The sequence below is a fragment of the Narcine bancroftii genome, chromosome 2 (assembly GCF_036971445.1).
Source record: "Narcine bancroftii isolate sNarBan1 chromosome 2, sNarBan1.hap1, whole genome shotgun sequence".
In the NCBI taxonomy this organism is placed as follows: domain Eukaryota; kingdom Metazoa; phylum Chordata; class Chondrichthyes; order Torpediniformes; family Narcinidae; genus Narcine; species Narcine bancroftii.
The window spans coordinates 255495961-255510731 of record NC_091470.1 but is presented as its reverse complement, the minus strand read 5'-3'; the positions used below and the strand labels follow the sequence as shown (position 1 = coordinate 255510731).

Sequence of the window (14771 nt, the reverse complement as noted above, 5' to 3'; positions counted from 1 at the left end):
TGATTGCAAATTCAATAACCCTGCAAGTAAAGATAGGTTTTCATTGTTCCATTCTTGTGAATCTATCATATTATTCCTGTTTACTTTATCAATTGTAAAGTAACATCCTTGGTTCAAGGACAATTTTTTTTCTGTTCAAAATTCATCCAAGGAAAGGCTACCAATTCTATGATTATTTTGTCTGTCAGGCTGAACATTTTCAGGTATAGTTGAGTAAAGTGAGGCCATAAGCAGATCTGATTTGACAGTCTGCAGAGAGACCATGAGTTGGCAAGGGCCTGGAAGATGTTGGTAAATGTGAGGTGATCCACTCTGGAAGGAAAAATGAAAGATCAGATTGCAGCACACTGTTGTGCAGAAGGACTTGGGAGTACTTGTGCATGAATTGCATAAGGTTAGTTTGCTGGTACAGAAGGTAATCGAGAAGGCAAATAAAATGTTGGCCTTCATTGCTGGAGGGATGGAATTTAGGAGCAGGGAGGTTGTGGTCCAACTGTACAAGGTACTGGTGAGGACACGACTGGAGTACTGCATGTAGTTCTGGTCCCTTTATTTTTTTTTTTTTTTTTTTTGTTAAGAAACTCCTCTTTATTTTTTTTTTATTTTTTTTTTTTAATTTTTTTATTTTTCACACCATAAATCACATTAGCCATGATATACACTATTTCTTTTCACACATATACAGTGACTTTTTCTCCCACCCCCCCCTTTCCTCCCAAACCACCCCCCCACCCCCCCCTCTCATCCATTTTAGGTATACAATCTAGGTTGCATTAATCCAGTCAGACAATGTTGTCATTCAACAAAATTACACCAGAAATTCTACTGAGTCCATTCTTTTCTTTCCTTCTCCTTCCATCAACTTAGGTAATGTTTGTCCCCGGTAGGTTTTCGCTATTGTATTTAATGTAAGGCTCCTATACTTGTTCGAATATTTCAATATTATTTCTTAACCAATATGTTATTTTTTTCTAATGGAATACATTTATTCATTTAAATTTGGTAGTTTCTTCCTTTTAATTTGGTTATGTATTCCATTAATATTTAAAGACATATAGTTCAGCGTAGCCCTTTTATATTTTGTTTATCTTCTCTTTCCGTTTTTCCATCATTACCTTTCCTCCTTTTCCATTTCTGTTTTCTTATTTTCAACTCTTTATAAGACAACATTCCTACAACATCTAACATTTTCCTTATTCTCCTATTTCTATCTTATTTATCCCCAATCTCCCCTTCACCTCCTGAGTTGTCCTTTATCCCTTGTCGGACAACCACATCTCCCCTCTCCATTTGGATTTGCGAATCCACTCGCAAGCGTCAACTGATTGTGCAGTGACCGCTATTTCCCCCCACCCCGCCTCCCCCAGAAAAGATTTCACTTTTCATATGTCACAAAGGTCCCTCTTTTAATTCCCTCCTTATTCTCTCTATTCCATTACCTTCCCTTATTAATTCTTGTCTATACTATCTATATTTTCCTCTAAGTACAGATACATTCATGTATGCTCATTGTCTCTATTCACTCTTATACCTCTTTACCTGCATACATATCAATCGTGATCATTTTTACTCTCATTACCCGTCTTCATCCCTCAGTCTATTTTTGTCTTTACCCACATACATATCAGTCGTGATCATTTTAACTCTCATTACCCGTCTTCCTCCCTCAGTCTATTTTTGTAATTGTTCTGCAAATTTTCGTGCTTCTTCTGGATCCGAGAATAGTCTGTTTTGCTGTCCTGGAATAAATATTTTCAATACCGCTGGATGCTTTAGTATAAATTTATACCCTTTCTTCCATAAAATCGCCTTTGCTGTATTGAACTCTTTTCTCTTCTTTAGGAGTTCAAAACTTATATCTGGATAAATGAAGATTTTTTGCCCTTTATACTCCAGTGGTTTGTTGCCCTCTCTTACTTTTTCCATTGTCTTCTCCAGTACCTTTTCTCTTGTAGTATATCTTAGGAATTTTACTACAATAGATCTTGGTTTTTGTTGTGGTTGTGGTTTAGAGGCCAATACTCTATGTGCCCTTTCTATTTCCATTTCATGCTGTAGTTCTGGACATCCTAGGGTCTTAGGGATCCACTCTTTTATAAACTCCCTCATATTCTTGCCTTCTTCATCTTCCTTAAGGCCCACTATCTTTATGTTATTTCTTCTGTTATGGTTTTCCATTGTATCTATTTTTTGAGCTAGTAGTTCTTGTGTCTCTTTAGTTTTTTTATTAGATTTCTCCAGTTTCTTTTTTAAGTCTTCTACCTCCATTTCTGCTGCTACTGCCCGCTCTTCCATCTTGTCCATTTTTTTTCCCATTTCTGTTAAGGTCATCTCCATTTTAATTATTTTCTCCTCTGTGTTGTTTATTCTTTTTCTTAAATCCTTAAATTCCTGTGTTTGCCATTCTTTAAATGATTCCATGTATCCTCTAATAAGAGCAAGTATATCCTTTACCTTGCCTCTCTTTTCTTCTTCTATTTCACCATACTCTTCCTCTTCTTCTTCCTCTGGGTTGACCATCTGTTGTTTCTTTGTTGCCCTTTCCTCCTCTTCTATCTTGTTTCTATTGTCTTCTGTGGTCTCTTCTTGCTGCAGGTGTTCTGCAGCTGTCGTTGCCGGCTGTGGAGATCGACTCCCCAGCTGGTCCCCCCTCCCGTCGGTGTGTTTTTTTTCATTCGCATCGCGCATGCGCGAAGTTTCGCGCATGCGCGGTTGCGCACTTTTGTTCGGCTCTGCGAGCCATTTTTGTAGTCCATTATTTACCGACCTGAGGGAGCGGGTTTCTCTCTCCGCAGCGGGCCTCTTCGGACAGGTAAGGCCTTCACCTTTTTCCTCCTTTGTCTTCTCTTCCTCTCTTCTTACCGTTGCTTTCGACTTTTCTTTTTTTGTCGCCATCTTCTTTCCACCTTTATACTCACTTTTCTGTAACTTTTATTTCTGTGCCTTTGTGTTTTCTCTTGTTTTTCCCGACTTTTCTTGGTCCCTTTACTTGAGGAAGGATTCCAGAGATGAGGGGGTAGCCGATGAGATTGAGTTGTCTGGGACTGTACTCTGAAATTTAGAAGAATGAGAGGGGATCAGAGAAAATGATAAAAATTATGAAAGGTTTGGAAAACATGGACGTAGGCAAGATGTTTCCATTGGTGGAGGAGTCTAGAATTGGGGAATGTAGCCTCAAGATTCAGGGTAGTAGATTTAGGACAGATGAGAAGGAATTGTTTTTCCAAGAGGGTGGTGAATCTATGGAATTCTCTGACCATGAAAGTAGTAAAATATTAAGAAAAGTTTTGATAGATTTTTACATAGTAGGGCAGGGGTGTCAAACTCAAATTCACGGAGGGCCAAAATTAAGAACTTGGACTAAGTCGAGGGCCGAACTAAATATTTATTGAAAATTTTCAACAACATCTGCATGTTTTCTCTTCTTTCAACATATGTAATGTTAAACTTTAGGATATAACTTTAGGAGGATAATGTTACAGGTCAGGAGTAGGTAGCTCAAGTTCACCCTTTGCTTGACCTGAGGGAAACCTATTTGGTCCCTGTGGAGATGTAGTCAGCATTCACAGGCTGTGTCCATTTTGGCCTGCATCAGGACTCAGCATTTCCTGCTCACTCCTCAGGCTCTAGGCCTCTATTCACCCTCGACCCACCATCCCTCTACCTGACCAGTCCTTTACCAAACCTCTACTCACCCCTCACTCCACTTGCTCTGCCTCTACCCACCCCATCCTATACACACCCCTCTACTGCCTCTCCCCTCAACCTGTTCCTCCGTCTACCCATCCTTCACCCTCTAATCACCCCTCCCCTACTCACCCTGCTCCTCCCCTTTTACTTCTTCCCTATCCACCCCTCCTTCTACTCATCCCTCCCTCTAACTGCCCCTCGCACCACCATAACTTCCCCTGCCCATTACTCCTCACCTACACCCTCTGCCCACCCCTGCTTACCCACCCACTCAGGCCCAGCGCGCTGCCGATCAGCCTTTGCGGACAGCCACCATCTCTCTTCACGTGCAGGGCCGAACCAGCCGTCCCTGGGGTCCGCGCGGGTGCAAGCGCTGAAGGCCGTGGCGACCGGGAGAAGTGCGCTTGCGCTGTGGAAGGGCCGCCCGGTGGCCGTGCGCAGCCTGCCATGCCCGTCACGCCGACAGGCAATCACAGGCGCTCGCCCATCCGCCGCACCGCTCGACAGGTGGGAGAAGTGACTGGTTGTGCGGGGAGCCTTCCAACTGGCTTGCTGGCTGATGACATCGACAGACTTCTCGTGTTACAATTTCTCGTGTTACAATGGGGAAGGATGTGCAATGAAGGGGGAGGATGGTGGGGGTGACATTACCAAAAAACAGCATCGGCTCTCGCTGCAGGGCAGGCCACCTCTAATACATTTTTGAAATGATCTTGCGGGCCAAATATAATTATATCGCGGGCCAAATTTGGCCCACGGGCCAGAGTTTGACATGTGTGTAGTAGGGATATGGGGAAAAAGGCAGGTAGGTGGAGATGAGCCTATCAGCCAATGATCACATGGAATGGTGGAGCCGGCTCGCAGGCTCGACTCCTGCTCCTATTTCTTGTTCTTGTGATTAGTTGCTGGACTATATCAGGGAATTCTTTTTAGAATTTTAAGTACTTGTAAAACAAACTATTTGATATTCGGGATGCATCTTAACTGTCATTTGTGGAATCCAATGAAGGAAACTGGTGTCCAAAGAATATGACCATTCCCTAGTGGTCCAATAGAGTATCTGATGGAGTGAAATTAAAACCTACATTATATATTTTAACCAGGTGTGCTGCTTTTGGGTGATGCATATAACATGCGTCACCCTCTGACAGGAGGTGGCATGAGCGTTGTACTTAACGATGTGAGGATATGGCGATGTCTGCTGCAGAACATTCCGGATCTCCATGATAATGATGCAATGCAGCAGGTTAGATATTTATTTTAATTCAGAAAGTGGGATCAGAGAATTGTTTGTTTAATTGAACTCAATTGAAATTGGTACTAATAACTGCACAATATATTTTTTTTTTACATGTAATTATTAGTCCCTCTAGTTTTTTCCCTCTTCCCTCAATCCACCCACACAATTTCCATCTGCACTCCTTTCTATTGTAATCAGCCTTCTGACTTGCATATCTCAATCAAATGAGATTGGACTGGAGACAGCATTTTGAAAGATGCATGCAAATAAATGAGAACACAAACCCTGTTTGGTTAAAGTTATCACAATTTTATAAGGGGAACAACTCAAGAAACCCATTTGTAGAAATTCCTTGAGGATGCATAGATAAGGTAGTCATAGTTTTATTCCCCACTGTAAGGGAATCTAAAACTAGAAGGCATAGATTTGAGTTAACAGAGATTTAAAAGGGATTTGAGAGGCATATTCTTCACACAGCAGATAGTGAATATATGGAATAAGCCATGAGAGGAAGAGGTAGAAGCTAATGTAACCTTCAGAAGACATTTGGATTGATGGACAGGTAGAAATGTTGAGGGATATGGGTCAAATAGATAAAAATTGTTTCGTTTGGATGACATGTACAAGATGGGCTGAAGGGTCTCTTTCCCTACCGCAAGCTGACTTTTGTGTTTTTTGTCAACTTCGATCTGTTAAAACTAAATAATTAAAGCACAAATTTGGTTCCAGTGTTCTATACATGCATGAATATACAATTGATAAGACTGAGCAGAATATTTGGATATAAAAATTGCAATGAATACAGAGTTTGGAAGAGAAATTTTACCATCTTGTTTTTGTAGGCCAAGAAGAAATTTCATTGGGCCAGGAAGAAATCACATTCCTTTGTGGTGAATGTTCTGGCTCAAGCTTTGTATGAACTTTTTACTGCTGCAGATGGTAAGAGTGGCAATAATAGTTACTGATGCTCCTTCACTACCTTTGAGACTTGGGTTCCTGCCATTGTATAGTGAATGCATGTTCTCCCTATGCCCTGGTAATCTCCCACATTTCAAAGATGTGCTGGTCGGTGGATTGGCAACTGCACATTTACCCACTGGCGGAGGTAAAGGGGGGGAAGAACCAAATAGGAGTTGATAAGTCAGTGAGAAGAAAGTTGCAAGATAATGTGATTGTTCCACTTGGACTGTATGGCACAAATATATTGTGCTCGGGTACCTGAAGACAGAGTTCCAAAGATTCAGAAATGTCTGATAAAAATAATGCCTCATCTCCATTTTAATAAACAGTGACCGTTTGCTCCGTTTTCCCACAGGAGGAAGCATCAGCTCCATAACCACCTTGTCATTGTTCACTTTCCACCCAATGTTCAATTTTACTGTGGTATTCATTCCTTGTGAATTCTAGTTTTAAATGGGAATCCGAATTAACAAAAATTACATTACCATGCCATTGAACAAAAATAAGATATGATATCATTGCATTGATTCATAAATAAAATATTGCCATGATTTCAGTAGATGTAATTTTTATTTAAGCTATTGGTGCCTCTAAACTTTGGCAGCTTATTTAAATCCTCCTCAGAGGTTGAATGATACCTACATAAAGTTCTATACTTTAACAATTATTAAACATTTAACTAAATGTCATTATTTTGTTTCAGATTCTTTGCATCAGCTCCGGAAGGCTTGTTTTCATTACTTCAAATTGGGAGGGAAGTGTGTGACAGGACCAGTGGGTCTTCTGTCTGTGTAAGTTCTATGTTAGAAGTGGTGTCAAATTTGGGGGAGAAACCTTTGGAGACTTGGTTTTCTCTGAACTATGATCATGTGGCAGTGGTAGAGGGGAGCTGGGTGAAGCAGTGTGGGTGATGAAACCTACTTCACTAGCCAAATAGACAGGTCTCCAGTTTTCTCTCAACAAATTGCAATTTTCTTCAGCATTGCTAAATTCTCCATTTCCCAGAGATCTTTCACCATTCAGTTTCTCCTGCATTGTATTTGATTGAATCAGTCAACCCACAGAAATTCAAACAAATATACTGAGAATCTCAAACACTGCAGTCACTAAATAAGTGTTCAGGAGCTGCTGGTACCAGCGGATCTGCAGCTCAGAAATAAAACCAGAAGAGAGCTTTTCTGTAGAGTGAGATGTTTAATTTGCCATCTCTTCAACACCTAGATATTACATGGTTGAGTAACCCAGTACAATGGTTGGTTGATTATCTCCTTGAAGGGGTTCCTATTCTTCATTCAGTACTACAGTTTAATGGAATTTTACCACAATTCCAGACACCCCAAGTAATTGGCTGTTTGTTGGTTTTAGATTTCAGATTTATTCTCAGAGTACATGCATGACATACATTTAAGAACTTTTTCTTTTTTTAGAAAAATCTTGTGGGCATGAAGTGCTAATATAAATATGACTCAAATTGTGAAATTGATTAGTGTGGATTCTTTGAATAACTATGCAAGTAAGAATGATTTTGCCAGACGAGGGTCCCGAGATGAATCCTTGAGAGAGGACATGATTCAGTACTGACACACCATGGATAGAATTCTACATGATGCACAAGTGACTGCAGATTCTGGAATCTGGAGCCAAAAAACAACCTCCTGGAGGAACTCAGCGGGCTGAGCAACAAAAGAATTGTCAATGTTTCATCTTGACCAAGGGTTCTTGTCCAAAATGTCGACCATTCTTTCTCCTACAGATGCTGTTTGATCCTGAGTTCCTCCAGACTTTTTTTAAAAACTGCATATCATCTTGCATTTTGTATGGTCATCTTAAAGCTTGCCTCCTTAAAGCTGTTGCATGTATCTAATGGTTTACTTTCTTTCCTTAGGCTTTCTCCTGAACCAACAATTCTGATTGGACACTTCTTTGCTGTCGCATTCTATGCTATATATTTTTCATTCAAGACTGAACCGTGGTACCTGAAACCACGGGCCCTGTTGAAGGGCAGTTTTATTGTCTACCGTGCCTGCTCAATTATTTTTCCCCTCATTTATTCAGAAATGAAGTATCTTGTTTACTGAATAACAATTGGAAACCATAAAAAAACAAATATGCACAGAGCCTTGGAAATAATTGGACATTTCCTTGAAACAATCTGAATGTCAGACACATTGCAGATGTAGGACTTCTCCATGGCAATGTGTGAAACGGGACTGTGAGTCTATTATGCACTTGTGGACTTGTGATGCAAATGTTTAATTGCAATGTACTTAATGCTTGTTCTTGGAGCACCCATGAAATGGCTTGTCCTTCATTGCAAATTGGGCACATTTTAAATGGCACGGATTATGGCCAATGGCTTTCTGAAGTCGCATTGTATTGCTTCATCAATTGCATTCCTTTATTATGATTGTTTCAATTTCTTTTGAAAACAGCCTTTTTCCAAAAATAATTCCTTTTTTCAAAAAAAAGGAAGCTATCAAGTTGATTGATTCCTACAGTGACGATGTCTCCTACATAATGTGTGTTTTATCACTGGTGCACTCCCAATTATACTGTTGCTTTGGACATCAGAGCTCAAGGTATCCTGTGACAGAAAGAATCAGTACAGAAATTGAATAATTTTTTTGTAATATGTGGGTTTTTTGTAAGGAGGAATGTTTAATTCATGTATTTGCATTGTCGGATGGTATTTAGGAAACATTTAAAATTTGAAATATTCTATTACAGAAAACATTGACAGATAGCAAATTCAAATTTTACTTAATAAAATGATTGAAGGCAATGTAATCTTGTATTTTTAGGTCAAGATTAATGCCACCTGGTAGATGGAGAAATTGATTTCCAGATGCCATTTGATTTTAACATAATGGTGGCTTTCAACTAATTCCCAGCTGATTGGTTTCAATGCTGCCACTAAGTAAAGAACCAAGTTGATAAAATGGGTTCTTTAACTATTTGCAACCAAGTAGCAAGAAACATTATTAGGTAAAGACTGATAGAGTTTCCTACATCTGTTGGAAACTAGCTAATTTATAAGAGATATGGAGGGAGAGGAAATAAAGTATTTAGTTGGAATTGGTTTTCTACTCTCCATCTAAAATGATTGCCCACAGTTGTCTCCATGTTGTGTACATTTTGGAAGTTAAAGTTTGCAGTACTGTTTGGGAACCACCAGATGCCACCATTGTACTAATTTACAAAACACAGCTGGTCTACCAAGAAAAATACAGCACAGAAACCAGGCTTTCAGTGCAGTGCCATCAATCACCCATTTGCACTAATCCTATATGAATCACATTTTAAAAAAATATCTCCCTTCATTCTTATCAACTCTCCCCAGATTACACTATGGGCAATTTATTGTGATCAGGAGATCCATGGAACACAAATGAACTCCACAAATATGGCACCTATATCAGGATAGAAGCTGTGTATCTAACACTAAGAGGCAGCAGCTCTACCATCTGTGCCTATGTGTCACCCTAGTTATTGATTTCCTTGGGTGATGAAAGGAATGTTGTACCACTTTATGCATGGAATCCAAGACTCAGATTTTTAAAAAAATCCTTTTCATCTTGTTTTATAAAGAAATCGACTTGTGCCAAGTGGGCAACATAACTACTTTTTAATCATACCCACCCAAATCTGAAAGGAGTGCATTTTATTAAAAGTGTATATAATTTTAAAAGATGCAGTGAAATTTCACAGGTAATATGATTGTTATGTTTAGTTAATCTGCCATTAATTCTATGGATGTTCTATATTAATATTTACAACATTTTAATAAAATCTTTATAATTTGTGGAAGGCTGTGTTGAAGAAATCTCTTCTTGCATTATCACCTTACATGACTTCATTCCTTTTAAAGATGTTCACCTAAAATGGTGCATAAAATGTTAATGATGAAAGCCCACCTCTCCATTACAGAAGGATGCACTATCCCTTTAAAATTTTCTAGTAATTTTTTTTCATTCTTCATTTGGAAAGATCAACAGAATGTCAAGAAATCTGATTACAATTTAGTTGTGTGATCATGATGGATCTGACACTGCCATCGAGATAATATAGCTTTTACCAAGATGGGACTATGAGGTCTATATTTTGGGTACCTTCTACCTGAACTACATGCAAGGCATGAACTGATGTTCCAGCATCAACTTGGAGCTAGATATGCAAGAATCAATTCAAACTTTCTTTAACAATCCTCTGTCTTTGGTGTGAGACCCTGACCTGTTTTCAATTTTTTTTTAATTTAAAACAACTGCTGCATAGATGCATTTGCCTGCACACAAGTTCAGCGTTGGCAGAAAACTCAGCGATGCTTCAGTCACAGAGTGCGAGGGAGTCATGGAGCTGTTACAGCAAAGAAATTGACCCTTTGGCCAACTTGTTCATGCCAATCTTGATTAATCCCACTTAAAAACTCATTGAATACCTCAACATACCAGAATATCTGACATTCCCAGTGGGAATTTACTGGGAATGACTTATAGGAAAGATATACTCTGACCAGGTCAATTTGCCTTTTTCTCAATTTGGTGGCACACCACTGGCCTACTGTACCTGCAGGAGTGTAAGGAGGGGACAGGACAACACCTGGCCGGCTGTCAATCAGTTGGCCTGAAGGGATCAAGCCCCACCCGGTCAGGTGTCAATCACCCTCCAGGATACAAGCCTGTGCCGGCCTCCCAAAGCTCACTCAGAGTGACTGCAGCTACAGCCAGACTGGTTCTGTGGAAGTCTGTGGATTAAAAGCCTGTTGTACAGTCTTTAGCTAGTGTGTGTGTCTGATTCTGGCTAACAGCGCACCACACTGATTTTTGTAAGTGATTTGGAAATCAACACAAAGTGATATCAAAATGTGTTGATGATGCAAAATTGAATGGCTTGGCAAATTAAAATGATTGCAGGAGAGAATGGGTTCAGGCAGCAGATGCCTTAAGAATCAGCACAGAAAGCTTTCTTCCTCCATTTAAACCAAAAAATAAAACAACAGGCATTTGTGCCAGTGCATGTCTGTTACTTATTGACATCTTCTAAATGCTTTCCAATCTTCCATCTTTGCTAAAGGAGGTATAATAATGCACAGTGGTAGTGATATTATGCAAATTAATTGGTCAGATTTTCTCGAGATTGGATCAATAGATTAAAAATAGATCATAGGAATAGGTAAGAATAGATAATTAAAATGACAGATGGTTCTGGGTTTTGTGAACAGAAAGATTAATTCAAAATAGAGGACTAATTATATTCCTCTTTATAAAGAATATTTAATAGAATAGAATGGAATTAGTAATGAGAGGTTACTTTATTAAAGAAGAGGTTAAAAATTAGTTCTTGATCAATGTACATGTTTTAAAATAAAGTATTACTTCTCAAAATGTGAATCAGAAGTAATATAACACTGATATCCTGTGTTGAATGGTGAAGGTACTTGTCACATACTAAAAATAAATGGAATGCAACCCACCTCGTGTAAAGCCAAACAAATTCTGCCAGAGGAACTCAGTGGGTCAAGCAGCGTCGTGGGACAAAATGAAGAGTTTCAGATCAAAAGGTCAACCATTCCTTCTAAACTGATGCTGACTGACCCAGTGATTTCCTCCAGGAGATTGGTTTGACTTCAGATTCCAACATCTGCAGTCTGTGTGTGTCTCAAATGTAAAGTAACGCAGTACTTGCCTAAATTTAATTAGAGTGATAAGAATTGATCGTGCCCATGTTGCTCGGTAAAAGTGAAGCTGAATGCTGCCTGTAATTATCTTTCAATAAAAAGTGACAGTCCTTTAATGAGGTTTTTTTTTAAATGAGTGCTAAGCCTCATGTTTTATAAACACTGTTTTGTGCACAGCTGTCCAATATTGGAGAGTACACTTTATGAAAAATGTAAAGGCTTTGGAGAGATGCAATTAAAAATTTCCCAAAATTACTGTAGGGGTGAGGATGTTTAGTGGTGACTGTGGAATGACTGGAGAAACTTGAGGATGTCTTTTTACCAGCAGAGGAGATCTATTTGGGGTGATTATAATAAGATGGTAGTAGGTCTGAGGTTTGAGGCAAGGTTGGACAGGCTGGGGTGGGAAATCCAGGACAAAAGGTAAGCCATTTAAATTTAGACATGCAGCATGGTACAGGCCCCTTTGGTTCACGATCCCATGCCACCCAATTAACCTACAACCTTGATACATTTTGAAAGGTGGGTGGAAACTGGAGCGCCCTGAAGAAACCATGCAGATATGGGGAGAAATTTAAACTCCTGACAGGCGGAGCGGATTTGAATCCTGGTCATTGGTGGTGTAACAGCGCTAACTCTGCTGCCCTGAGGATTCAGAGGAGGAAAACTTGTTAACTCCGAGTTGCTAACTTGTGGAACTTCCTATCAAAGTGATTAGTTCATAAGATATATTCAAATAAAAAACTGTTGGATGTGGCTCTTATGGCCAAAGGGATCAAGTGGCACAGGGAGAAAGCAGGAATAAGGCTCTGAAGTCATATAATCAACAGTGATCGTAACGAATGGTAGCACAGGCTTGTAGCGCTGAAAGGCCTACTGCTGAACCCATTTTCTATGATTCTTGATTCAATGAAGGATATGTCCGAAACAGAGAGTGAAATTCTATCTATTGGAGGCAGCCAGTGAGCCAGCTTCAAATCCACCACTGTCTGCAAGGTGTTTATACCTTCTTCCCATGCTGTGTGGGTTTCCTCTCACATTCCAAAGACATAGGCTAATTGGACACATTGGTGTATTTAGGTGACACAGGTTCATGGGCCAGAGGGGTATCTGTAAATTAATTAAATATTAAAACTGTTCCCATTGGTGGAACAAAAGGACAGAACAAAGGTGATTGGCAAATGAGGATTTTATTTTAAATGCAGCAAGTGGCTAGGGTCTGGAATGCACATATGGTGCTCTAATAGAGGCAGCTTTAACTGTGGCATTGGAAAGGGAGTTTGATAAGTATTTGCAAAAGACCAAGTTACAGGGCTGTGGTGAGCTAGACCTGGGATGACTACAAGGGTCATATTGGCACCTCTGGTGATGTAAACAGTCTATGATTCTGTTTGTGAAATGTCACCCCCCCCACTCCTTCAAATGATCTGCTGAAAGAACCTTCAACTGCACCGCTCACTGGTACAGATGGTGCCTTTAAAAAATGGGCAGTTTAAGTTAGTTTGAAATTTTTTTTTAATGAGAAAAATGGCAGGGAAAACAAAGATTTCTAGTTATTTCATTTTCATTCACATTACAATTTTAAGCTAACTGATGTAGGATGCTCTCGGTGATGAACTATGTTTAAAGCATTCTTTATTTTATGACTCATTGCTTAGTTTGAGGTAAAGTTTTAAGATTTGGAACATATTGTTTTTTTTTCTTTCAAATAATTTTTTCCCCTCTTGTCCTTGCTCATTTAAATTTAGTGAAAGGTTTGCTCACTCAACAATTTTGTACACCTCTATTTTTTTTCCCCCCCATTAAAAAAATTGTAAATGGAATTTCAGTTCACATTTTATCCTGCATGTGGACCAGGCCAAACCTTTCATTAATTCTCAAACAACGTTGGGAATTTCTGAGTATGAAAGCTCAGCAGATCTCACTGTGACTGAGCTCATTGTTGAATAATCTTCCATCAGAATCAATCCAATTCTACAGGCCATCTTTAACTAATCCCCGTGAGGTGGACACATCCTCTGAGCCAGCTGAATGCCTAATATATCAAACATTTGACAGATTTTCTACACTCATTTAAACCACTCTCCAGGCAAAGCTAATTCAATTTCCTGCATATACTCTTGGACCAGATAGTCAGAGGTGGAAAATTTGAAAGAAAAATGTGCCTTTTAATGAAAATAATAAAGATTGAAATTAAATGGGAAAATTAGTAATACAGTCAAGGTATCACATCAATGATAATGGCAACTTTAAATGTACATTTAAAGATTGAGTTGATTTGTATTGTATCACATTGTTACGTTACAATAATTCTGAACACCATCTTTACAAAATCAATTAAATTGTTATATTTGGTATATTTTTACTATTAATAATGTATTTTCATCAGCTATTTTAGAGGAAATACATGACCATGGATTCCATAAATTGGCCTCTTTTTTTGCAGGGTTACCCATTAATTTGCATTTTTAGTCATGTATCTCACACCGAAAACCAAAGCAGGTTGTGATGGTACCTTACAACGAAACATCAACCCAGGTTCAATCCTGATCTCTGATGCTGCCTTGTGGAGTTTGCACATTCTCCCTGTAACTGTACAAGTTTCAATCATTCCTTCCCCCCCCACCATCCCTCCACTTTCCCCTAATCCCAGGGTTTCCTCCCACATTACAAAGATGTGCAGGCTGGTGGATTAATGAGTTTCTATAAATCACCTGCAGTGTAATCACGTAGTTTTGGCACCTGGAGTGGCTGCCAGGGATAGTGATGGAAGCAGATATGTTAGTAGTTTTTAAGAATTTTTTTTAAATGTGAAAGAATAAGTTTAACAAATATTCTTAAAGGGTTAATGAATTAGGTGAGAAAATACAGTAGCTCCCTGTGTAACATGTTGGGAATACAATTACCTTCTAAACAGGACCTTCTCTGTGCTGTAGTGTGATAGTAACTAACTCCACAAGAATGTCAATACACCTTGAGTCAAGGACACTCTGACATTTCCCAGATGTTTGCAGACACCACAGGGGAACATGTTATTGTAAACAAAATTCCCAGGTGTGTGAAATTTGTAAAGGTCTCACGCAGACCCCCTACCCAAAGATGTATAAAAGTATGGTGAACACTGATACTTTGAGTGAGGTTCAGTGTGGAGAACATTAATAAACTCTTTCTTTTGTTACTCCTCACTCCTGCTAGTGTTACCAATGA

At 39.2% G+C, this 14771-nt stretch overlaps 1 protein-coding gene across 4 annotated transcripts in view; it reads left to right on the top strand.

The window, feature by feature from the left end:
• The window catches only part of sqlea (squalene epoxidase a), a 28091-nt gene extending 18408 nt beyond the window's left edge, over nucleotides 1-9683 (top strand). For all 4 annotated transcript variants that reach the window (XM_069920902.1, XM_069920900.1, XM_069920901.1 and 1 more), the window contains exons 9-12: nucleotides 4794-4936; nucleotides 5773-5869; nucleotides 6594-6681; nucleotides 7776-9683. In XM_069920902.1, the coding sequence (XP_069777003.1) occupies nucleotides 4794-4936; nucleotides 5773-5869; nucleotides 6594-6681; nucleotides 7776-7968 (521 nt within the window). In that variant the 3' untranslated portion in view covers nucleotides 7969-9683. The remainder of the gene's footprint in view (nucleotides 1-4793; nucleotides 4937-5772; nucleotides 5870-6593; nucleotides 6682-7775) is intronic.
• Nucleotides 9684-14771: the final 5088 nt, after the last annotated feature.